Genomic DNA, 26,753 nt, shown 5'->3' on the forward strand with positions numbered 1-26,753 from the left:
GCACGAGGTACAATGACTGTATTTATCAGAATGGAGGACACTTATTAAGTAAAATGGCTTCCCAAAGAAAGTTAGCTCCCCTGTTTTAAATAAAGTATATTATTGGTCCTCTCCATCTCACACTACCCTGGAGACATGGAAAACCAGGGATAGCTGGAACCACTTTGTTATTCCAGTAACTGTACGTCAAATGGAGGCAAAAACAAAACAACATCGTTATCTGCTGCCTGAGGAAGTTTATGAGCAGGTGTGAAATAGCAACCGTGTGGTTCAGTGATAGAAGAATGAAGACGGAAGGAGGAGGAGCAGAAGACAGGCGGAGGAGAAAGAGGAGAAGGGGGGGGGGGGCACCATGAACAGACTGGTTCTGCAGAGCTGTCTTAGCTCTCGCCCTGCCGAGAAAACAATCCAGCCGGTGCTCATTAGCAGCTGGAGTTTCATTACCACAACAGTGGAGCCTGTTTAATGAACCCTCAATGAGAACATGCATCCTGCTTCCCTCATTTGAGTTCAGAGGTACAAGGTAACGTTCTCCCTGAAGAAGGCTGAAGGCTCTTACTGTGCATTCCAATGTTAGAACCATAAATGTCCTTTGCTGCATGTGCAGATGGAGAATCCAATGAGACATTACAGCAAATGAAGTTGAGACTATTGATAATAAAGTGTCTCTGAATAAAATGAAGTTTAGGGCTGGGGTGATAGCAATCAGAGTTTGAGTGACATCTCAGCTTGACTCCACAATCTGCCAGTTATTAATGTTGCTATAATGGAAGATTCAGATGGCGTTTCATTAACTGTTAGATCAGAAAAGAGCTTCATCATGCAATAATTCATTGCTGTGGGCCAGAGCTGCTGTGTCATAAAGATCCTTTAAAGATGGAAATCACAGTCTTTGTGATGAAGTAACATAACAGTATGGTGAACAAAGCCTGCCCTAATAAAGATCACAGCAAGCTTAAAACCTTATGACACATGCGCTCTGTGCTTTAGTGCAGTGTCTCCATTTCCTAACACAGTGTCATTTGAAGACAGTAATAATAATCACTGTATTATCTGTTTCATCATGTCCCATTCGGTTCATAATCAGAGGTCAGCGTTGATGCTGTTTACAAAAAACATTCTTTGCATGCAGCCTGTCAGGACCCCAGCTGTGTCTGTAAAATACTGCATCGCATTGTGTTTCCTTGATGACACATTTAGATATCAGAAATAAACAAAAGATCAGACCACTTGCACCCAGTTCGCACATAACCACATAGCCAAGGGGTAACCATGGTGAGTCACTTAAAGTCTGCATGTCTGCACAGTTTTAACCCATGCTACAAGTGATACACATTAGTTACAGTATATATAGTTATATTAATCTCAATTGTATGAGTAACAATCCCAGAAAAACCACAAAGCTGCTAAAATAACTAAAATGCAAATGAAATTACACAAAAGGATGAGATTAGTACCACCATACAATACAAAAAAATCAAAGAAAATCCAAAAGGTTTAGGCATTGACAGGATGATCAATACATAAAAAAACAGGTGTCAGGGCCAGGGTCACACTGCAGTTGTAAAATGGGGGATTTGGAAAGAGACATAATTGTGGGAGAGGACAGGACCTGTGGTTTAGTCTTGATTGACGGAGACAGAACTCCGAGACCACAGCTGAAACAATTTTCTCGACTGGACTGTTGGCCGCCTGTAGCAGACACATTCATGCATGAAAACACACACACACAAAGCCCTTGTGGACGCATAGGCAAAATCCTGAAACACACAATTACACACAAGCACAAGAAATTCAATCCTTCCTCAAAGACAGTGCTCTCTACTGTAGGTCAAAAGCATGTTTCCTTTCTTAGCCTACAGCCCATTATGCTTGTCAACAACACAGAGCACAACAAATTACAACGCTTGCAGTCCAACACCAAAGAGGAACAATGAAGACCCTATAAAAACTTTGCATGATAATATTCAGCCAAATGAAGCACAAAAACATAAAATGGTTAAAAATATATTCTACATATCTGTATAGCTAAAATTCCTACACCTCTGATTTTCCCAGCGACTATAGATGTCAGTTTTTAATCATTCAAGTGAATCTTTCATCACATCGAAAAGCAAAAGCCCCTTTAACAGCTCCCAAAAACCCATTTTATTTGTGTCTGAAATGCCACACAGTTTTCATGCTGCAAAACATTCAACGAATTTTCCAACAAACGATTCTTCCGGTACTCAATCATCATTCTGTGCTCACGCTGACCTTGTTTCAAAAACTGCAATGTCAAACAGCCGTCTCATACAGTCTCAACAGTTAGTGGAAAAAAATCAGCATAGTTTACCCTGACTGAACCAGAAGACAACACAAGCTGAAAGATGTTCTCTTTATGGACAAAATCAGACTGGATATCTCCCTGTCAGTTGTGACTCATGGGGAAGAATAAAACAAGTGAACCTTGTTGCTGGCACCAGACTCAAGTGCACTGAAAAGCTTCAAAAACTGTGCAGGGGCCTCATTCTACTACAGCTGGGCTATCACAGTTAGCCATTATTATTGTAGGATTTATGCAGTGCCTAATTACACATAATTAGATGAATAAGTTGGCTCATTCCTAAAACTTCTCTTACCTACTAGCAAGTTCCTCTTGTTCTATCTATTAGCTTGCCTGCTGGATTTATCAAACAACTGTACACTGAACCAATAATGACCACAAGTATGTAGCAGTTTGACCTTAAAAACAGATTTAATTCAGTACTTTGAAGGACGAATCAATATTTGAGAGACCATGTATAAGTCTCTACCAGAGAATATCATCAGATTCAAATGCCTTGAATACCTTGAATGCCTGAAGCGGTACAAGGAGAGAGAGTATTTTAACAGACATAAGTAATACCGTTGCACTAAATTATGGCTGGGTACTGTCCTAGAGTCCGCAATGTAATCTGTGAAAAAAACAGATCTGTAGCACTGAGAATAGATATCAAATTAAATTTATACCCTTTTTGTGTTGCGCCCTGTCCTGGAGAATAAAGCACCCAGTCTACAGTTTTGTATGGAAGTAAACAGAATCTTAATTACTACATCTATCATTCAGTTTGGTTTAAAGTCTTTCCAATACAGGAGAAATAACTACTAGAACAGTTAAGCTTTAACCTGGCATATGCTACCAATACAAAGTTTGAAAAAACGTCAATTAAAGCATGTGCAAACTGCTCATAATTGATTTAAATTTAGCTTTAAAGCCAGCAGTGGAGCTTAACCACTGTACAAAAAATGCAGCCCTTCTCTGTTTCTCTCATCAGAAATTTCAAGGAAAAAATTATTTGATAAAAAGTTTTTTGAACTTTAAACAAATATCTTTTTCTTCCTCTGCCAGTACTCAAACAATATTCAAATATCCAAACCAGGACTCTAAATGTTTTTTTCTTATAAATCTCATAAATTAGATAACTAACTGCGCCAGGACACCAGCTGTCATGAGATAACATTTATCTGGCGTCCGTTATCTGCGGGTAGCCTGCTCTGAACTCTGTGCCAGCTGAACGTCAGACACACCCTCTTGCCTTGGTATGTCACAGTAAACAGTAACTGGGTTGCTAGTGTCTACATATGTGAACCATGTAAAATCACTCTCTCTATATTGCCTTACGCTAAAGATAACGCATCTTGCACCTCTGCTTAAGCCTATGAGTGGAATTTGATCCCACCCTGCTCTGCTGGAAATCAAAACAGAGCACTCAGTGGAACATTACTGCTACACACACAAACACAGCGCCCAACACAAGAGAGAATACGCAGGAATGCCATCAGCACAACTCAGAGAAATGTGGAAACACAAGAGCACACATGTAAAATTGCTGAGAAATTAAAAGGTCCTGTCATCATTAGAACCCTGTGAAACAAACTGAGCGCTTTGGTCAGACAATGTATTCCCCCCCACACAGTGGAAAACTGATTCCTCTGCAATCTAAACACACAGTTTAGAATAAACACAGCACCACTGTGTATTTGCATTAGTGGCAACATGAGGGCAGACAGCTCGGAGGCACTGGCATTTTCTTTTGCTTGAATAGGAACTGATGTAACTCTTGAATAATAAAGCCCCATGGACTCCAACTGACAACATGTAGATTCTTCATTCCTATGACATGTCAATTTGTTCACATGCAGGCAAACTGAAAAAACAAACGAAAAGCAAAACTCACCATTGTGGGAGGACTCCTTGTTATCGGCCACCTTTCTCAGCGCTGACACAATGGCATCTGAAGGGACGCGAGGACTCTCTACATATTTTGGCTTTCTGATTGGACCTGCCGGCACAAACAGAAGATACAGAGAGAATAAGAGAGGGAGCGTCCGACACAGAAAAGAGAGAGAGTAAGAGAGGGAGAGAGAAAGAGAGAGAGAGAAATGCAAAAGAGAGAGTATGAAGGAAACAGAGAGAGTTCTCACACGATTAATATGTTCCAGATGGACTAGAGATGAGAGGCAGTGGTGTCTTAGTTGGACAGGCTTGGCTGCACTCCGTAGCTCACATACACACACACACAGACAGCTCCCTGCGTTGATAGCAGCACTGGTCTGTCTGACAACCCAGAATACAGTCTGCATGGCTGGAGACTGCCAGTAAAGCAGTGCTAGCTGGCTGTGGGAATGTAAACTACGACAGGAAACCACAACAATCAGCCTCTTAGCAAACTTAAAATGAGTGCACACATGCACTGTCAAAGATGTGGAAAGTCTGCCAGACAATGTTGGTCTGTGTATTGCCCCTTGAAAGTATGTCCTTTATGTTGTAGGACATACTCTAACAGATAGATTAAGGTCCAGGTGTCCTGGTCTAAGTCACATGATAAATCTGGGACAGCAGCACCCACCTCTAAGGAGTGTCTTTCTACTTAGGAGTCGACATTGGCTGTTCCCTCTGCTCACCCATGACATTATTAGAAAATCCCTCAGCTACACACATACTGTAATGCTTGCTCACTGCAGTAACTCATCCCAACAGAAATAAAGCATCTTTTGCAACATTTCTGTGTGCAAAAACACTTGCTTTTTTCCATCTACTAACCTTTCCTAAAAGTGGTACTATAATTGTTTATAGACTAGTCTAAATACTAAACCCTGAAACTAAACATTTCCCAGGCAACATGCTGTGTACATTTTCTCTACTTGGAGCCCAGATCTTCCTTGTAAAAAGGAAATACATTCCAAACACAAGAGCAAAATTTAAAATGCAGATAATCTAAAAAACAGGATGAGACTGCATAATTCAGATTCATAAATCCATAAAAATAACAACAGCATTCCTCCGTCTCTCTTCTTTACAACTCCAGCCTTGACCTACTGTAACCCAATCCAAACCACCTCCTCCAGACTCCTGTTATCAGATGACAGTATGTGTAACCCCAGTCATAACAAAAAAGTAGATGGGAGAGCAGAGACTGCCATTTCCTATTATCACATTTGATAACCAGTCACTCCCACCACAAATCAGACGGAACAATCTTTTAAACCACTGCTGCTTGATACACAGTGCCATCTATGGATCCACAACTTGAAATGCATAGGGTGAATGGTGGTTTTGATATCTGAGATGAGCTTTTTTCTCTGCAAAGTGGGTGTTCTCCTATTAGTAACCAGAACTCACAGTAAAAGCCCAAAACCAAATGTGGTTGTTTGTCAAGTATAGCTGGCAGCAGAAAGTAAAGCTTATTGCAAAAAAATGTTTTAAAGGTGAAGACAGTGTCTGAATCACTATAATCCATGGATTTGGTTCCAACACTTGTTACATATAATTAAATTTGTGTAGATATATAGGTTTAAGCCTGAGGAGGACTGGTTAGTGAAGCATCTACAAAAGCAATCCAAGCCAGCCTGTGATTTGGCAGACAAAGCCTAAGACTGTCCTGAAAACTTCCATTCATGTGTGGATGGTCAGGCACAACCTATTACCCTGGAGTCACATGGCTCCAATTAAAGTGGAACTACAGAGACAGAGAGGGCTGTATGTGAGACACACTTAGTTCAGGTAAATATCTTGGATGAAAAGTGAACTGCCTAATATGTTCCGTTGACTGTATTTCATCTAAAAACAACAGGGGGCATGGTTTGACTAATCTAAACCATATGCTTAAGTTCAGATTCAGTTTACACAAACTGCCAAGAGGAACACAGGATCCACACATGAAATAACAAACATGTGGCTGGCTATCAGGGGTAATTTTAGGCCACATCTAAGAGCTGATAATATTGGAAGAGGTAAAATGGTCTTTCTTTTCAGGACTCTGATGTTTGAGCATCAGACAGGGCACAGAGCAGTTTCTTCTCCATTCAAAAATCTCATCTCAAGATTTAACAGGGTGCCATTATTGCCGTGCCCTTCTAGATGGAAGCACTGACGAATAAGCAATTGCAGTTTATAACAGGCATGAAAAGGTCACAGAAACAGAAGTGCGAGATATATGACCCATGAAGGACAGTGAGACATGTTACTTTCATTAAGCTTCTGCTGTAAAATTCATCAAATCCAGTAAATCCAGGTAATTAGAACACAATAAATTATGAGTGAGAATGTTTATAAAAAAAAAAACAAGAACAGATATCAACAATCAACATGGTCCATCTCTACATCTACCTGAAAGCCAGACATAACAAATTCAAATGCATCACCTGCAAGTCGTCTGCAAGTCTGAATCCTGAACATACTTTATGCAAACTGGGCAAAAGATAAGCCCATTAGACCAAAAAAACCTAAGAGAGTGATTCAGAAGTATATTGTGCTAGAACAAGGGAGCGAAACAAAGGGCCTGGGGAGGTGGTGAGTGGTGTTCGGTTAGAATAAAATAAACAATCTACAGCAAAAAAGTGGATATTTTCATATTTACACTAATATACCAATATTGTCCAACTTATTCTTCCAACAGATATATGCAGTTTTCTACCTAAATGCGGGGAACTTCAAAGAATCTTCTGTAGTGAAATTAACATATTATGATGGGTATAAGTATCAGATGCATCCACACTGTAGACATACTAGATTATAGTTATAATATCGTCATTTTTGTTGTGTGTCCTCCAGAGACTTGTGTTATTATATATATATATAAAATATTTCTTGATTTATATGCTCACTTTCCACCAAAACTCACTGCCAACAACACACTAATACATCCTATAACTAGACATGTTGTGTGGTTTAAAATAATCGGTGTAATTCGCTTTTTCTATGAGTGGTCACACAGTGATAATTTGGTATGACCATGTATTGTACCAAATTATGTGTACTGAGTCCATAATGCTGATAAAAACATCATATCACTCTGTAAACATAAATATGTGGTTCACATGACATTGACATTTGTCCATTTTTACATATTTACTTTACATTCTTCAACAGCTGCTTATCTTTATGTACCATAAATAGGTATGTAAATGCAGTGTGTATTTATGTAAATGCATGTAAAACAAATAGGAAGACAAGCCAGTAAACATAGAGGTGGGGAAACGATGGATTAATGGAGAAAAAAAAGAAGAAAAAGAATCTCTCAGGAGTAAAGCAGTTAGACGAGCTGTGACTGCAGAGGACTCACTGGCATTCACTGTGAGACTCAGGAATCCATAACCAGCAAGCTATCCATCATCAAGCACATGCACACATGCATACACATGCCAAACAGTCAAATACCTATCACCGTCAACTTACATTGTCCAGTCAGTGCCAGTGAAAGGGAGGATTGTTCGTAGTTAGGAAATGATCAAGGAGCTTTCCCAGCATTCTTCAAGATGGACTCTGACTTCTTCACATTTTAACTTATCAATGAGACAGTGTGTCCTCTTTGTGCAGCCAAGAAGAATAAAAGTGGTCTCACAACAGCTGTCTTTATGCTTCAAAATGTGCTAACGACTTCAACTTGAACATGAATAATAAAATAATATTCAGGCATAAACTGTTAGAAAGGCAACTTGATTACCAGTGGCAATCAGTCAATGCCTAATGTACCTGCTCTTGTCAATAGTTGTGCCATGGTTTAAATCTGTCCCCATTGTGTTACAAGAAAGCTGAGCTAGTATTACTGAAATGGTGCTTTGTGGAATTAAAATACAAAATGCTAATTTATGATTCATCCACTGTTCACAGACTGACATACAGTGTTGCCACTGTCCTCTCTAGTTAATGTGATTTCTGCACTGCTCTGTTTTACAATGAGAGACTGCTGATCTTTTTTAACATTATATATTTAGGAGTCAGTGTATATTGTATATTGAATAATATTTTAATATCCACTGTGCACCAGTCATACAAAAACCCATAAGAAAACGCAAGTCATGTCAAAGCCAAGATTTTTCCTTGTTCTTAATCTTGTATGCCACGAAACTACATTGTATGACCACCCTAATTCAACCAACTAGCTGAAGGGGCAGTGACAGTTTATTAACATTGGTCCCTGAGGTAGCAGGTGATTGGAGATTTCACTGTGGATGAAAGAAGGGGATTGCATGTAATAAGGAACCAAAGCTGGGTGTAGTGAAGGGTGGTGAAGTGGAGAACTAGATAGTACTTTTCACAGGGTGCTCATCAGAGGAACCTTTCAAAAGAGGTCCCTGCAGCCCTCACAAGGTCTTTTACTGCTCAGCTCTCAGAAAGGCATCACTATTCCCCTAGGGCTGTCTGGTTACTGTCAAAACCCAGAGCTGTCTTCAGGAGAGCCCACCTCAAAGAGGTTGCAACTGGCTTTAAAGAAAGGATCCACCCTCTTAACAGCACAGCCATGTAAACCGTAGTCATGTAGAAGACGAAAAATGATATTAACACCACTTCCTGCACAGGATTTTCTATTATTTCAATTTTATCTGTGTTTAGCTGAAAATTATGTAAAACATTCATTTCAGTTCCAAAGATTTCTATCATCTTTAATCCCAAGCAATAACCTTGTATTGAAAAACGTGGCTTTGGTTAGAGCAGAGAATGTCCTTGAGCGAGCACATGCTGTGGTGGACTGTCTTAATGTAATGTCTGTAACTATCAGGCTTTATGAAAAGATGCAAATCCATGGAAAAATCCTAAGGTGTTTTACCAAAAGTGTTTTGTGTAGTCTCTGGGAAGAAAACTTTAAGCCCATTTCAAATTCATCACCTGTTAGCTCTCTCACACACAAGAGCCATGATCATTAGCAGTTACTAAAATAGGATGAGTGTGCTCAGGATTTTACTCAACTGAATTACATCAGCAAGATGACCACCTGGGCTTGGATGACAGATTATATCAAAATACTGAACCATCCTCCATGTTATAGACCTGCCCCCAAAAACACAAGAGGCAAAGCTCCCCTATTTTGATGAACACAGAAGCCCATCAAAGCCCCCCCCCCCCGCATTCCATACCACATTGCATACATAGCAATTAAAATGATACACTGCCCATGACAGCAATAGATAAAAATGAAGTGCTGTTTTACGATCGCTTGCAGGCTGATACAAAGGCTAAATAATGGGCTAACTACAGTAAGGTCACACATCAACTGTGCATCTGTATCACCTTGAGAACAGCTACCCATCAGCTCCCAGTTGAAACTCGTTGACAAATACCTCAACTCTATCTGATTTCTTGTTTATTGCTATTCATACCAAATTGTAGCAAACTGCCGCATATTCAGCTGCAATGTATAGCCTTCCACAGGACCCACTAAACAGTGCAACATCGAATAATGGGGCACAATAACCATTTACAACCAGTGGAGGTCACTGTGGACATGCCCAGGAGACTGTGCAAAAAATTTTCTGACTGTTACATACATTTACTCTCTCGTTAACCGTGTTTCCTCAATTTAAGAACGTGAATCATGTTTTTAGATACTTGACCTTTGACCTACACTAGGGTGGAGCAAGAGGGGTAGATGGAGGCGAGACAGGTAAATTGAAAAGGGTACATTCACCACAGGGGAGGGCCTGTGAGGGGCCTGTAAACAGACAGTAAAGTCGAGGTGCTGTTCAACACATGTCAGGGGGCTGTGTTTCATGGTTAAGCTCAGGGCTTAGCTGATCAAAGCTGCGGTACTCAACGCCACCAGACTCTGCGGCCCAGGCATCCGTCACACTCTTAATTAACTCAATGGTTCTCTGTTGTCCCCTGTGAAGTTTTCATGAAAAGAATAACCACCAACTTGGGGCCTTCCAAAACTGCAATAGATTATCCAATGTGTCAGGAAATGAAGCCCAGCCACAGAATGCTGTCTGAATTTGTGAAACCACTTCCCCCTCAAAGATATAAGTGATGGCTAGATAGGAGGAGGATCAAACAGATGTACAAAAGAATGTACTGCAGAATTGACTGTATGTGTAAATAAATAAATATGGGGATTATAAGTTCACAAGAAGATTTAAATATATATATATATATATATTTAAAATCACTTCTAAAAATATTAGACTTATTTAATAATATTTTACCACTGAAAACATTTCAAACACTATTTGAGATATAACTAATAAAAAGGAACATCTGTTGGCTCTAATGTAATAGGACTGTTTGTGTTAAAATTTTCTGCAAGAAATCAAAGAACAACCAGACAAACTAGTGTCACTGACTGTGACTGATTGTTTCTAAAGGAACAACAGTATAACATCAACAATGTTCATCAGAATAATCTCACTTCTATCTAGTTGGAAAAAAACATGTTTCACCAGCAATGGCTCAGCAAGAAGAGAAAATACAGCGTTATAACCTATGTTGACTTCATCACAGAACTGAGACATTTCCTGCAGCATGTGTTTATTAACAGGAGGTGAGAACTCTCCCCCTACGGCTTTTCACAGTTACCTGTGAGGACAGTGGAAGAGAGCCCACAGACCCTCCCCCAGCCTTTTCTCATTGGTGGTCCTCCATAACATCCTATCTTGTCAGTCTATTTTTTCCCCTTTCCATGCCTTTAGAGCACTCCAGGAGGGAATATGCCTTTTATGAGTGTTCCCTTCTCCTGTCTCCAGGGCCATTTTCACCTTCACAAACCTAACCCTCTCCTTTTTCTCTCTCCGTCTCATCATGTCTGAAAATGCACATTTCATCAGCACTTTATTTGGCTGGTTTAAATTAGCCACTGCATTTATCATCTACTGATACAAGTAACTCAACAGATTTAACTTGAGTGACAGCTGAACAAAGAAAACTCAACTTGGTGATTAGGAACAGTTTGCAAATGTGTATATAGTTTCTTTAGGACATTCACATACTGTATAATAACATTTAGCCAACAAGTCCAACATTAGTGAAACAAAAGACAACATCAACCTAATTCTTACAACAACAACAGAGCTATGAAATGTCAATTTGATGTTAACTTAAACAGCACAAATTTGCATTAAGGGTTAAACCATACTATAAACTTCCTATCAAGCCACCTTTACACTATATAGATCAAAGCTGTAACTGCTCTAAACAATGGCATGATAGCGCACAGATGAGTGCCACATGTGAGTGGGGCCACATTGACCACTTAAAGGATTTCTCTCCCCTCTGCCAAGCCCCCAGAATACAAAGATTCAGGTTGAAACAAGTACAGCTACAAAGGTATTACTTGCTTTGAAGCACTCCACAGCTGCTGACAAACATGTTTCTAACATGGTGGATAGAAGAAGTCTGGGAGGACTTAGATCCAGGGTAAACACACACCTATTACCAGTCAGTAAAGTGTAAACACACAGTGCAGTTAAAGAAGCCGCTTCCTCAACACAGGGTGATCAAATACAAAGGCAAGGTGACAAAAAGAAATTGTCTGTAAGCAAACAGAAAATGAACTGTCAAAAGGCTAGGATCCATTTATAATTTGTTCTACAGTGTTCCAAGCAGTATTGCTTTTATTACTGAAGGGAAAACAGTAATTTTGGCAAGACTCTTAGATGTACAGCAACTAGTCCAAAGGTAGCCTATAGAGTGATCATTTTTACAAGTCTGCTGAGGCTATTATGTCACTGGATCAGTTTTCAGAGCACACTATAAATAATAACCTAAATGCCTAAAGCACATTTTATTTTCCTTGGTCCATTGATCGCATATGGTATATACGTCCTAGTGGTCATGCATCAGGTGGGATATTTTATGGTATAATTAAGGGATTAGATAATATTTCTAAATTCAAAGAATTTGAGATTTTACCAGTGAGTGGGTTATTTTTACCAATACCTCTAATAAAAATCGTTAGTGAATAGAGCAGCATAAACAGCACATTGAGAACAAATTAGGAAAGTGAAGCAAGCACCAAATCTAACAAAGAGTACCTGGTGATCTCTTGTTAGGGCGTGGGGGCATCATGTAGGACTGGCGTGGCAGCAGAGGTGAGGAAGGGAGAGACATGGACACTCCCTTGGTCAGACTCAGTCTGAAGACATCATCCTGTCCATTAAGGTGGCCACTGCCAGGACCTTGGAACTGGGGGTTTCCCTCAGGTGGGTATCTTCTTTGGGCACTGTAGCTGTTGATGTCCCCTGTTCAGGAGAACCACAAGCCTGTTATAATTTTTGTCATAGATTGGGAACTACAGTAACTCATGCTATACGAAATAAAGATACATAATTGTTCTTTATTTTAAATTAGGAGCACAAAAACATTACATTACAATTATAGCACTGTATGTTATGTTTGCGACATATAGCATACACCATACACACATTCATAAAGGGACCTCACTGCATTAAAGTTTATACTGCTACTTGGTGTGAAGAAATACACAATTACAATATTCCTCTTTTTGTGGTAATTAAACTTAGGCAAGTTAACTTAAAAATAGAAAATATCAGTATATCATAAGCTTGTCCTCAGCCTAAGTGATTTGTGTCTTCTCTTCACACTCAGGCATGTAGCACACACACTCTCTGGGTTTGTGTGGTCTGAGTCAAGACCACAGGGCATTGTTGTGGTACTGAAGCTAAAAACTGTGTGGATTAAAAGTGGATTAAAAACATGTCTTTCACTTATGAGAACATAATTTGATTAATATACAAGGATCAAATGAGATCCTAAATGGTGCACAGATTACACAATAATTTCAATACCATTTAAATCTCCTTAAATCCACACACAATTACATTTCAGTGTTTTCATGTATACATACTTATTTCACTGCCAAATAAGCACTTATGTAACTTGTTTTCGACCATTGCAGCAGTAATACCAAAACCACTCTCTGGTTTTTTAAGCATTAGACTTGATCAAATAAAAGGGAATTACAAGGTTTTCACTCTGATTTAAAAAAAACCTCAAGATCATTAAGGGAAACTGAAAGTGACTTGTAGTATTCTGCTAACTTGGATGGCATTAAACAGTGGTGGGATTTGTCTTTACTGTACTTAAGTAATTTTTTACACATTTATACTTTACTTAGTAAAACTAATGGTGCATAGCTACTGTAGACTTTTACCCTATTACATTTCTACCATGTTTGTCATTAGTCGTTACATTTTATGAATACAGTTTCACCAAAATGTTGCCTCGATATACACAAAAATATGGATTGTGTTGATATCTCCTAAGTTTATCCTAATCAGGTGGCTCGATCAGCTCTGATGATAGTAGAGCTTGCATGTGGCAACAGCATGGCAGTAGACTAGACTGTCACTTGCCTCCAGTCAACCTCCACTGAACCGAGCCACCCGTGGGCGTATTTAAAAGATATGTTTGAATTTAGAGGGCCCAAAAACGATTTGTGTATATACCAGTGCATTCCAAGTCTGCCTCAAAGAAAAGAGTTGCTGGCAGGGATTTACTAGTAGTAAAAACTGTAGAGCTAGAAGAGTGAATTTCAGTGTACAGTAGAAGTATATCTAACTGACATAATGATACAAGCAGAAATGCTGAATGCACATTTACATTTTCCATCTAAATATTGTGAACAATCCAGGTCTGTGTCTGTCTGCAAGGAAGAAGTTAATGGTCAAATTGTCAATGTGGGTTGGAACATAGATCAGCTGATAAATCAAACTTACTGCATTCCACCTCAGCTCCCCCTTAACTATTACTTATAAGCACTACTAAATTTCAGTATCAATCTCTCACTTTTCCACATAAACACAATTCTTGAATGCCTTCAGATCTGCAGACCTGCAACTCATCCTCAGCCCAGTAGGAGCAATCAGCAAGCACTTTTTTCCGGCAGAGAACCATGGCCTCAAACTCAAAAGCTGATGATTCTCCTCCTAACCACTTCACACTTGGCTGCAAACCAACCCACTGCTCACTCAAGGTCACAGTTTGATGGAGTCAGAAGAACCACATCATCAGCAAAGAGCAGTGACCATTGACGTATCCATGAAGACTGCTACTAGAAACACGCCTGGCCCCATGCCCAAAGTACAAACACAGTTCTCATTCTGGTTATACAACAACTGTTGGTTCCAATAGCCCATATCCCTGCAGTACCCTCAACATAAACAGTTACAGGCCTTCTCTGTTTCCTTGGGTGCAAACAGGTCACACCAAGTCACAAAATACAAACAGGGTTTAATACATTTCTGCAATAATTTTGGGTTGTGAAAAGAAATAATTGTTACTAATCACACACACACTATTTAACATCACTGAATACCCTGCAAGACAAGGACATCAATGAAAAGTCTCTTAATAGTTTGCTAGTGACTCAGACCTGATCTGGGAAAACCAATGCCACATAATATGTATTTAAACCAGGGGTCATGGGCTTATGAGCATTTCTCATGCCACTGCAACACACAAGAAGGTCATCAAGTTAGGGAAGCAAACATGGCTGTGTCAATGACCACAGAGTAGAGATAATACTGAATTCACTGACAACACTGGCTGGCTGTTCCTTGCAGGTATTTCAAATATGTCACGGGGGAAAAATGTGAAATGTGATTTTAAGAGGTGCTTTCCATCGTCAACAAGTGTCTATCTGCACCATTCTCATTTTCTGCCTCTCTGTACAGCAGAAAATGGATTCTTTCAAAAACAACCTCCCCATTAACAAGCTCCATGTAGAGTTTAAATAATGTTTATGTTGAGATCAACCGATAAGAAAACAAGCTTAAAAAAATGAGCCCTTTAGCTTACTGAGGAGCCTGCCAACTAAGTGTCTCTGACCCCAAAGCTATACAAAATTTGTAAAACTAAAAGAAGAATCTAGTAGTATAAAAAAGAGACATAAAGGTTGAGGAAAGGTACAATGGGATGCTGTTGTGGTATAAGAGGAAACAACATTCTATTTTCATTGTTTTGTCTGTGCATATTCTGCCAGATATGAATTCCTGTATCACATTCAAGTATTAGCTGTCTCTTAATGTATCTTTGTTTCTTGTTTGGTTTCTAGTAGCATCATAAATATAAGCTTACAAGAAGGAACAACTCCACCATAGGTGCTGACAGCTCTGCCCCTAGATCACTTACACCAGTCCTTAGGGTACCTTTTACAATTATAATATATAGTAACAATTCATGCTGTCTTCCCTATATAAAAAAGGCCACAATGTAAAAATAATCTTAAAGACTCCAAAACTTGTTAAAGACCCTAAAAGCTGTGGAGGTGTGCATTGTAATCCTGTCATCCAGTAAAAAACAGCGGGTATGGAATATAAAGCAGCTAAGGATATCAATGTTCTCTGCACTGCTAACAAAATCACATATAGATGTTGTTTCTGTCTCACCTATTAAAATAAAGTCATTTGTTTTACTTACAGAAATGGTTTCCCACAATCTCTGCATATGACTTTCCTAGCTCAAGAATTACAAATGACTTTACCTGACTATCCATTGCTCCTTAAATGGAAAAAACAGATTAAAAAAAAAACCTGCATGGAAAAGCCATTCTGTTCATGGAGCTGTCTAGCAGCAAAGTGAACTATTCTGCAGAATTGATGAGAAGTTCCTACTCATCGTGGCCACAAATTAAAATGTAGGAATTATCAACCTCAGGATAACATATAATACCTAACTCCTAATACAGACCATACGTCAGCGGACCCAGCAAAATCATAAGTGCAGATGTGGTGAACCACAGCACTGACAATTACCTTTGGTTCTGTTTTCAGGGCTTCAGAAAATTAGCTCTGACTCCTCTCTCCTGTAGAGATGGCCAGCTACTATTAGCATCCTACTTTTTTGCTCATGGACATGAGTGTTGTTGGAGCTCTGGGCTAATCAGAAACAGAGCCTCTTTTACTCCTCGCCTCTGCCTCTCTTGAGGAACACAAAGCTGTCCTGTGTTTTAAAGGGCTCCTAAACAAAGAGGAATGCCAGAGACAGGAAGCAGAAAGGTTGCAACAACACCTCTGCCTGCCTGCAGACATGGAAAAACCTGTGAATGATCCAAAGGTCACACAGCAAAGGTCAGGACCGGGTGTCACCTTGACCTGAGTGGGATGTACACTTCTAAGGGTCCTTGGGGAAGTGTGTGTGTGTGTGCGATTGGGGATTAGATATGTAAATAAGCATGACACGATGCGAGTCAATTTCTTTCACGGGTGAACACTGAAAACCAAACCACATTTTGCAACAAATACTCTTAATACGAAGACCTGATAATAAATGATATATAATGATAAGTGTGACAGTGCAGCACACACTTTTGTGTGTGTGTGTGTGTTGGGGGGGCACTATTTTACCAAAAGCTTACACTGGCCATAGAGTGAAAGCTGTGGCTTCCACTTGCTGCAGTCACAGCAGGTCATGGCTGATATAGGTTTCAGCCGTATTGCATGTTAAAGAGATTATAACCAAGTTGTAATTTTGGTAGTTGGTTTAAAAACAAGAGTCACCACATAAAAGTTTGTCTTCCAAGTGCTGGTGAATAGGCAGCAGTGTGTCATGGTGACTGCACTGCCATCTGACCGATACTATATTACGAAGAAGGACACAAGGACAGAAATTCACCAATGCTATTTCAGTTACTTTCCAAAACCCTGGATGGGGCAAGGCCTGCAATTTCAGCCCCTGCTGTGGTCGAGGAAATCAGCCCTTTCTAATTATACAGTGCTGTCCCAGGATGATGTAAAAATGATTACAGTCCCTTGCATGCTCTTTCCTCCTCATCAAAGTAGAGGTCCAGAGCCAATGAGGACATGCCCAACCCATGAAGCTCTATATTAGTTCAAGACATTATTTAGGCAAATATACATTAAAATACAAATTAATTATTTGCAGGTCAAAGTGAGTCTTAAATTGACAATGTTCAATCTCATAGTCTCCTTCATTTGCAGAAATGCCATCAACAAAGAAAAAGAGAAACCTGATGAGTATTTATTGTGAGATATAATTATATTTTGCTAATTTTGTTGTGTTGTGTTAATAATTTAACTTTTTCATGTTTTTGTTGCAGTCTGTCAACAATATGTAGAGCATTATACTCCTGTACAGCTTTCACTAAGGCTCGTAATAATCTGTATTAGATAAAAATCCACCACAAAAGATTGAAGTTCCTTTTTTTAAACATGTCCTAGGTGTCCAATTTCTTCCACTGCTTGCATATAGGCACTGTTCACTCAGCTGAATCCTTTGAAATGCCTTTGTTGCTATAAATTTCAATAGTGTCTTTCTCCTCTCAAGTAAATCTGTGCAATGGAATGTGATCTATCATTCCTTGTGAAGAAATGCAATGACCCCCCTGAAAGATTCAGGCCCTCTCCATTGTCCAGCAAAGTACACTGCACAGGTTCATGTTAGACAGAAATATGCAGAATAAATACAGCTGTGTGTGGAACCCCAGAGATGCCATTAGAATTGTGCATGTTTACCAAGACAAAATCGGCCAATTTAAATTAAATTCTGCAATGCTTTATCAATTGCATACTTATAAAAAAGTATTTTTTTTACTACCCTTTTTACTTTACTTTCCCCTTCTTACACTTCACCACAAATGTGCTCATTTGTAAGGTCAAGCCACCAATCTAACTTAGCAATCTTTATCATATCTGAATTGAAAACACCAATAAAACACCAAAAATGTAAACAGAACAACAGCAAAAACATGGCGAACCGGAAGCTGTCGCAGCTAGTGCCTACCTTGCTTGCCACAAAAGTTAATATTTACTGTGCAAGTCGTACTGCCGAATACTGACAGTTACACAACATGAATCATGATACTCTTCTGTTTTGTCTTAATGCACATATATTGTACACAAACAACCTAAAATTAGCTTCCCACTAGTTCATTTTATGGCCCAAGAGAAAATGAAGGAGGATGATAATTAATGCAGATTCTTTCAGTCAACACACAAAGCACGATGACCATAGGACAATCCACCAAAGAGGAGAATTCTTTCGCTAGACTGAGTGCCAATGTGGATTCCTTGTGTACTTCCGAGACCAGGGTGACAGTCTCACAAAAGCTGTCATGGTTAACACACAGCAACCCACAGAGAGTAGAGGGAGCCAGACAACAAAGCATACAGAGTGGGGGATGGTCTCTGGTATAAGTCATCTATAATGATGAAGCACAATTTAAATCTATGTTAATAAGATGCATATCTTTTCGTTTCAAAATTCAATAAATGATCTGAAACAAAAATGAAAATACGCAACTAATCTAAACAGTATGGAGGCATCACAGTGCTTTTCCCATGAGGCCATTCTAATTTGAGACCACTTTACTCTGCCAGTGGTAGCCATAGAAACAATCAAAATACTGTATACGACAGCCTGATAAAGTAAAACATACAGAATGATGAAGTGATATAAATTAAAAGCAAATGAACCATGTTAGCTGTAAGACACTGTTTTCACCAATATAAGCAGAACCATACACAGAAATTAAAGAGCAACCAATGTGACATCTCTCCCTTGCAGCAGTTTCCTGTTCTTTTCTTTCCACTCTTGTGAAGTAAAATAGGAAACTGCCAACATCCCTCTTGTGGGCATGTTTTCAACCATAAAATTTCATTTTTGCTTGTAACAATCAAATTCCATTAACTTAAAGTGTCCAGTAATATTTTCTTTACAACAGGTTTCAAGGATTACTCATCGTGCTGGTGGTCTTTGAAGAGGAAAACCACTGAAAATATGTTTAGCTTGCTTGTCAGATGCAGGAAAACTTCTGCAGCTCTGAAACCCCCAACTCATATTTCTATGCATTTAATAATGTGAACAAATCAGCTGTTTCATACAAAGCTTTATGCTGTGGGCTACTGCAGAACATTTCAATGTAGAAGCACTATGGCTGTGTCTACTTCTCTCCATTTCTCTCTGATGCACAGCTCTGCCGTAGACTGAGCCCTGGAATGCTTTCCCCACTGGCCCCAGGGGAAAGAGTGACCGACAGAGAGAAGTATGTGTGTGTCTAGGGGAGAAGAAGTAGAGGAGGAGGTGGAGGGTTGCTCTGGGCAGCCACTATGACATTTCCCATTCCTCTTCATAAATCGCCAATTTAAGAGGGTATGGGAAAAAAAATATGAGCCAGACACTATCTTTACTATGTTCACAAATTGTGCCAGTAAAGCAACAGGAAATCCATTAAAAGTGTGGGCACAGAAGAAAACAGAAAATGTAAAGTTTAGCAGTTTTTTTGATTATGCTGAATTATTATTTATTACTTATTAATAATAAAAGAACCGGAGAAGACTCTATTTCAGAAAAGATGAGGTATACTAAAAGCATGAGAACACACAAGCTTAGCTTTTGATTTCTCATATTTGTCAGTCCCACATTGAAATGACTGTATACAGCTGTAAGATGTCGTATGCAATGAATCAATCTCATAGATGCAGGAGGTAAACAAAAAGCAGAGGATTTCTTGCTGGAAAATCATGACTAAAAAGTACCTGTAAAACCTGGATAAAACAATGGGAGATTATTGGGTTGCCATCAACTCCATCTAGCTATTATTTTGGTGCTACAGCTTGTTATCATTTAATAAAACAGCCAATCATGTGCATCCAGGTTGGCATATTGTAGCCAAAAAACAATGACACACAGGACACTTAATCATCCTTGAAAATCTAAAAGAACCAGGTGACTATCCTGAATTACAAAGGGTTTGACCTTGTTTCATCAGAGCTTTGGAATAAATTAAAGGTGATCTACTGTTGACAGTTCTGGTTGGGGAGTTATTGATATTCGTGCTTGAGGTATTGTGTGTGACTATGAATGCCTCTCCACAGGCCTCCTCAGGATCAGGGTCTAGACAAGAGGGGCATACTGTTCACCCCTGTAGTACAGAGAAAGAGCCCACTCACCTCCTTTTTGTTCTTGTACAGTAACGATAATCATAAAAGCCTTTGAGCGAACAAATCCAATTGGTTGTTCAAACAGTTCAAGATGAGCTTGATGTGTCAATTGTACCCTTTTGCATGAAAGACAAAAGGCAGACATTATGTGTTTTAGTGAGTTTTATTGAAAGAGCAAAAGTAGCTTAGGTTGTAGCAACCTGGAAAGAGATATCACATTCTCTAGATACGACTAAGTGCATTGTCCATGCACTGTCCATCTTTCTGACTGTCTGGATTTAGGTATCTTAATGTTCTTACATTTGCCCTGCGTCACTGATCGACAGTCTAGGAACATATGCATGTTTTATTGCCTCAATTACAAAGACTTGAGTTACACTGCTGTGGAGCCACATGCATTAATGCCCTGACAGAAAAACCATAAAAATTCTCACATGGGTTTTACATGGGGTTAATTACGACAATGTCCTCTATGAGTCACAGAAACAGCTGTTACAGTCTAAGCAAAGGACAGACGGACAACCAGCAAGCACACATCTCCGTACTATGATCAATCAGTTTAATCCCATGGACACAAACAGTGGAACCCTGAACATAAATCAATTAAAGCACAACCTTGTGAAAAAAGGATTAGACTTTTTCCTCACACTTTCTTTGGTAGTCCTGGCTGAATATTCATTCAAAATCATTTATCTTTTAGAAAGATTAATAAAAAAACAATCCTGAAACATATGTAGGATTTCCTTCCAGACAAAAGTGCAATGTGGTTTAGGTTGCCATGGAGATCTGGTTTAACAACAGATTTGCCATTAGCACAGACCATTAGGCAGAGCTTCTTCTGGGGCCAGGTGAGGTCATGAGAACACCACTAACCTCTGGACAACAGGCTGTTTGGCAGTGTTAAATGGACAGGGATGTAGCACAATGACCAACCACCAAATCCTTCCAAAAGAGCCTAATCCCATAAGCAAACATGGACCAGGGAAAATCTTGCGGCCTTGTGCCAGCATTGAAAATCTTAGTTGATCTGTACGAATTAGTCAGTCAGCTTTATGTGATCAATAGGAATTTCTATCTAACCATTACTAGAGATAATATGTAGATTTATCTGAAAAGCTAATGATAACCTTCTGCCCCACTCAGCTTTAGGCAGCAAGGTCTTCAGATCAGTGTCTATTTTCCTAAACCACTTTTTGTAGTGTTTTTCAAAAATAGAGTTTTCAAATAAAACATATAACCAAGTGACAGTTTTAAACTAAGAGAGATGTAAATGTGAAGAGGGTACACTTCACATTTACACGCAAACTGCTCCCCTTTGCAATCACACTATCCTCTATTCCTTTGAGGCTGGGCACAAAGGAGCCTAGGTCATTAGTTCAGCCTGCCTTGAGCCCTTCTGAGCTAGGGATGGCAAGACATTCATCTGCAGGCACAATTACAAAAAAAGACTGCGTTCAGAAATCCAGAACAGAGCAGTGTAGAGCAAAGAAGTAGAATTAAAGAGAGAAAAAGGGGGCCCCAAGCCCAAGACTTAACAAAGGTCTCAACAGACACCCACACAGACTTTGCTGAGAGTCAGACACTGACAGCATTGGTCGGTGTCTGCACAGAGATGGCAGTAGATGAGAAAAACATAGCCTTCAAAATGCTGGGAAAAATATCAAAGTAAACTAACGCAAGGTATGAACAGGTAGCACGTTATATGTCCTGTGGGTGACAGGACTACCGCATCATCATAACAAAGGACACCTAAGTGCTCATTTGGATGAGGGTTGAAGGCATTAAAGCAAAACAGAAAATCAGACAAAAGGAATGTATGCCCAGGAAGGTCACGCTGTAATTAGAAAAACCTGCAGCCTGTTGACCTCTCCAGCCAGTGAGCTGCCATGACAGCCGATATCACCCTTTCAACGACCACCTAAAACACCCTGGCATGTTAACTGATAAACTGTTTTTCCTCCTCTTTGAAGTGAAGAAACTATTTGCCGACAGATGGGTGTGGGGTACAGGAGAGGGATGGGGGTAGGGGGTCAGCATGCATTGTGCTGTAGATGACATCACACTCTGGTTCCACTGCATCCTTCTGTATTTATTTGACTTTTTGTTCATTACTGTGCAAAAACTTCAAAGTTCACCATTTATGCAGGGTGTATGAGAGCTGCATACTGGCCCAAAACCTTTCCCAGTGTCCTTAATGATAATCTGACTTTCACAACCAGTTTACATCATGATTTGCCCAGGGTCCAGACTCAACAGTTCATAAAGAAATTGCATTGTACCTCCTTCAGCACTAATTTTTCATATTTATTTATGACCAAGCTACAGCATTAATATCTCCCCAGAGAGACTGTTTTTTCTCAATGACAGGGCAGCTGTTTACTAATGAATTTCAAGTCCTATATGGCTGTTCAAAATGACTAGAAAAAATAAAACCTAGTTCTGAGAGACCATAACCCAGCCACTTACTGTCAAAAACCAACATACCGATGTAATAACGAGCACTAAAGGTTTGAGAGGGTCATAACTAAGCCACTGTACATTTATCATTACAACTAAACCAGGTTTCAGGTATCACTAGTCATTTCCCAGATCTTTATGGTCTGTAGGATTACATACTTAAAGGTACAAATAAGCCAGTCAAAGTTTTGTGAGAGTTATTGCAAATGAGGATACCATCTTCCTTTTCAGCAAGAAAAATATAGTGTGAAAAACATGAAGGCAAAAAGAGATGAGGCTGACACACTCAAGAGGATGTTGTAAGTTGACTCTACTTAGTGAAATAGCTCTGAAATTGACATACTTCTTTCATCGACATGAAACTGCTAGCTTTATTATGGCACCCTTCATGTAGGGTAAAAATAACTGATACATCAATAACAGCAGCTCCTCTCTTGCAAAAGTCAGACAAAAAAGGAAAGTAAAGCCAAAAGGAAATTCAGTCTGATTATAAGGCGAGATTTTAGTACACAGTATACAATATGCTCTACAATCAACTTGTGAGAACAAAAAAATGTTGCTTCTTTATATTTTTTTCAAAATATTTTCAATCAACGTCGTGACAGGGAACTAAAAAAGCAAGAGACAACAAACTTCAAATCAAGTTATGTGTTTTACAAGAGTAGATTTAAAAATGTGCCTTTTGTTGTGAGCATGCAATTACTATAGACAGAATAAGGACATTTTTGAGGATTCTGTGGACATATTCTGTAAGCCAAAGGTAAATTTCTATGCATGGAAGGTGATCGGAAAATGATAAGCTTCAAAGTCTTCATTCTTAGAAATCTTTCATCTTGTGAAGTCAGTAAAATCTCACCAAAAACAAACTGGCCAACCAGGTTCACTGATTTCCCCAAGAGCCCTTATTTTGCTTTTCAGAAAGGGAGACAGGGAGTGTCTAATGTGGATACACCTGAGGTTTGAGGGCGTGTGTCTGTGTGTTTGTGTGCGTGTATTTGTACATGAATGTGTGTGTGTAAGTGAAAGATGTGGTTTGAGCTACGCCCTGCTAATCGTTGCCTGCTGGCTGCACAGTGCTTTGATAGCCGTGTAGGTCTGTGCACTCAATGGTCTCCTTTGTAAATCAGGTGCATTCTTTCTCCACCATTTTAAGTCCCACCAACTGTCTGGACACGAAAATCTACACAAATACGTCTGGGGGAAAACGGCAAACATGGGCCAAAAAAAAAAAAAAACTATTGCACAACCATCACTAGCTTTCGTTACATAAAAAATTAAAATGGGAATTTAATACATTTCTAAACGTATGGTGAAATCGATGTGCAATGGAGATTTAAACTTAAAATCTCAACATGCACACTAAAAGCAAGTCAGAGCCTTGTAGCTACATGTAGCTATGATGCTCTGTTTTCCAAAGGGAAAATCATGGGCTGACGATAAGGAGACAGCGGTTCTGGTTCTGACCACTGCACATTATGGTTAATCAAAGGATGTTAATAACGTATCTAGAAATTGCTTGCCTCCCCATGTCTGTTGCCCTCCATGCATGTGTGTGTTTGTGAATGTGTGTGGGATAAAGTAATGTCTGCCTTTCTGTCTTGTACAGGTTACATAATGTATGTAATCTGTAATCTAGACTTCCTGTGGTTACTTGTCTGCAGCTTGTCTTCCCAACTGTTAATTTTGTGACAAGACAATAATAAAGGGTAGTTAATCACAAATGTCAGTAATAAAGCAATTAAAAATACATTAAAATTGCACTTTATTAATTTCCTCCATTTTTGCTTCCATTTAATAGATTCATTAAGCAATTAGATTAGAACTACACCATGAAAGGAAGTTTTCTTTATGTTCCTTAACAAACCACCAGACAAGGAAGTAGCATGTCTGAAAATGGCTGTGTTAGATATGGATAGAGAAGAGGCTGCCACCCAGCTGTTCACTGAGAAGAACCAGGCTCACACAGGCAGTTAGGCATTGGAACCTGTGGCAGTCTCTGTGCTGAGTAAATGTCTGGGTGGAGGGTCAGCGACCACATGTCAGTCAGAGGATTGACTATGATCCTGTACTCGGTATAGTTGATGTTGGAAGTGTGCTCCTATAAGCAGCAAATGCCTCAAACCAGAAAGAAAAGTCTTTAAAAAGAAAACCTATATCGAGCATATTAGTAATGCTGAGCACATCCTTTGCAACTGAAGGTGACAGCTGGAAAAAAGATAAACATTCCAGCTGCACAAGAAACAGCTATATTAAAAAACTGTCCCACCCACACCAGCCATAATTTGTATTTGCCCAGTCACCAAAAAAGATTTGGTTTGAACAAATAATGTCCATCAAAAGCTTTTTCTGTTTGGACAAATAACTGTTGAACCACCTGTGGTTATTGTTTACAGAGCAAAGTCTTCCCTGGAGCTAAAAGAGAAAGAATATAGACAACAAATAAGGAGTCTGTACACAGCTAAGGACTGTTTGCCCTCACCAGAGTAGGGGTTGTAGAGTTAACGCACAAAAAGAGGGGTGGCGATTAAAATATAACATTTTTAAAGAATTACAATTACAACTACAAGCTTAAAAGTATAGGTTTTCTTCTTTATTTCAGTGGCATTTCAGAGTGCAAAAATCCCACTTTGTAACTAATTTGCTGTTGCCTGACCTTTAGCAACAAATCACTGTTCCATGTCAAAATACCCAAGCTCACAGAAAGTGCAGAGGCAGCACGTACCATTCACCACCACAGCTGAGGCAACAGAGTACTTAATGGTCTCCCTCACACACACAAACACATACACACACAAATCCAGCCATGTACTGCTATCTTTGTGAGGACATTCATTCATTCATTTCCTAGCCCCTTACCCTAATCTTAACCATCACAGCTAAGTCCTTCTCCTTCACCCTAACCTAAATTTTACCCTAAAACCAAGACTTAACCATCACACAGCCTTGTGAAAGGGTTTAAAAAAGCAACCTACGTCCATCAGAGAAACACACACCGCATTCAACCAGCGTCCATCAGAGTGATGCTTTCACATTTCGACAACACATCCCAAATCATTTCTTTACTGCTACATAACTTTTGTGCAGCCACATGGAGAACTAACGTCAGAGGATCACTTCTAGAATCTCGCAGAGCCAAAGAACTGCTCTCCTGCAGTCTCATAATGAAAATGCGCAGCTCCAGAAGGCTCTGAAGGAAGAGCTGGCCAGCAAGGAGCAAAGCTGGGAGCAGGTAAAATATCAGAAGCAGCTATTGTTAGCATCAACAGCGGAGTGAGAGGCAAAATATTTGCAAGTCACTGCTAAAAATGATACGCTCAAAAAGTCCATGGAGGAACTTGAAAAGTCTTCAGCAAAAGAGCACCAGCAATTAGAAACTCAGTGGGAGGCATCATGTTTGGTATTCTCCATAAAAGAAAAAGAAATGGAAAAGACAAAATAACAGGCCACACTGGAAAAAGACAACCATCTCATCTCCAAATTGACAGGAGAAAAGAAAGTCCTGGAAGATCGACTGAGAGGAGAGCTATAGAAAAAGAAATGGACTCACTTCTCCAAGACTTTCAAGAACAGGTAAAGCTTCTCAAAGATAATAACAGATTCACTCAAATCAATCACATCAATCTGAGCACTGACAACAAGGACCTCAAAGAACAACTGAGGGACAGCGTGGACAAGCTTAAAGACAAAGAGAGCCAGTTCGTTCAGAGTGAGGAGGTAACTAAAACCAAAGTACTCACTTTGCAAAATCAGCTGAGGCGCAAAGACGACAGTCTAAAGACAACACAGTTGCTCCTTTAGGCCATGGAAGAGGAGACAAGACTTCTTAAAGAAAAAGCCAGTGAGAAAATTATGACCAAAGTATTAATCAGGATAATATATTACACACTGATGCACACATCTGTGCTCGTGATCAAATTATGAAGACAAAGAGGTGCAGCGTTTGTCACACATGCCACTTGTGTTTGTTTTTTTCCTTCACACACACACACACACACACAGAGCTTTGTGCCAAGGTCTTCTACATCATGAATCATTAGAAACTTAAACATTCTGCAAGTCACCAAACCAGTACCAGATTATACTCTTGTGCAAGTCTGCTAATAATCACTTGTTTCTCATTATATTTTTGTTTGAAGAGTAAA

The 26,753-nt window shown here is 39.4% G+C and overlaps 1 protein-coding gene across 1 annotated transcript in view; it reads right to left on the reverse strand.

The window, feature by feature from the left end:
- Positions 1 to 26,753, reverse strand: part of tanc1b (tetratricopeptide repeat, ankyrin repeat and coiled-coil containing 1b) — a 79,867-nt gene that overhangs the window by 40,917 nt on the left and 12,197 nt on the right. The window contains exons 3-4 of the mRNA XM_028393056.1: positions 12,268 to 12,474; positions 4,200 to 4,304 (exon numbers count right to left, since the gene is read on the reverse strand). Coding sequence (XP_028248857.1) covers positions 4,200 to 4,304; positions 12,268 to 12,474 — 312 coding nt within the window. The remainder of the gene's footprint in view (positions 1 to 4,199; positions 4,305 to 12,267; positions 12,475 to 26,753) is intronic.

The sequence above is a fragment of the Parambassis ranga genome, chromosome 21 (assembly GCF_900634625.1).
Source record: "Parambassis ranga chromosome 21, fParRan2.1, whole genome shotgun sequence".
NCBI lineage: Eukaryota > Metazoa > Chordata > Actinopteri > Ambassidae > Parambassis > Parambassis ranga.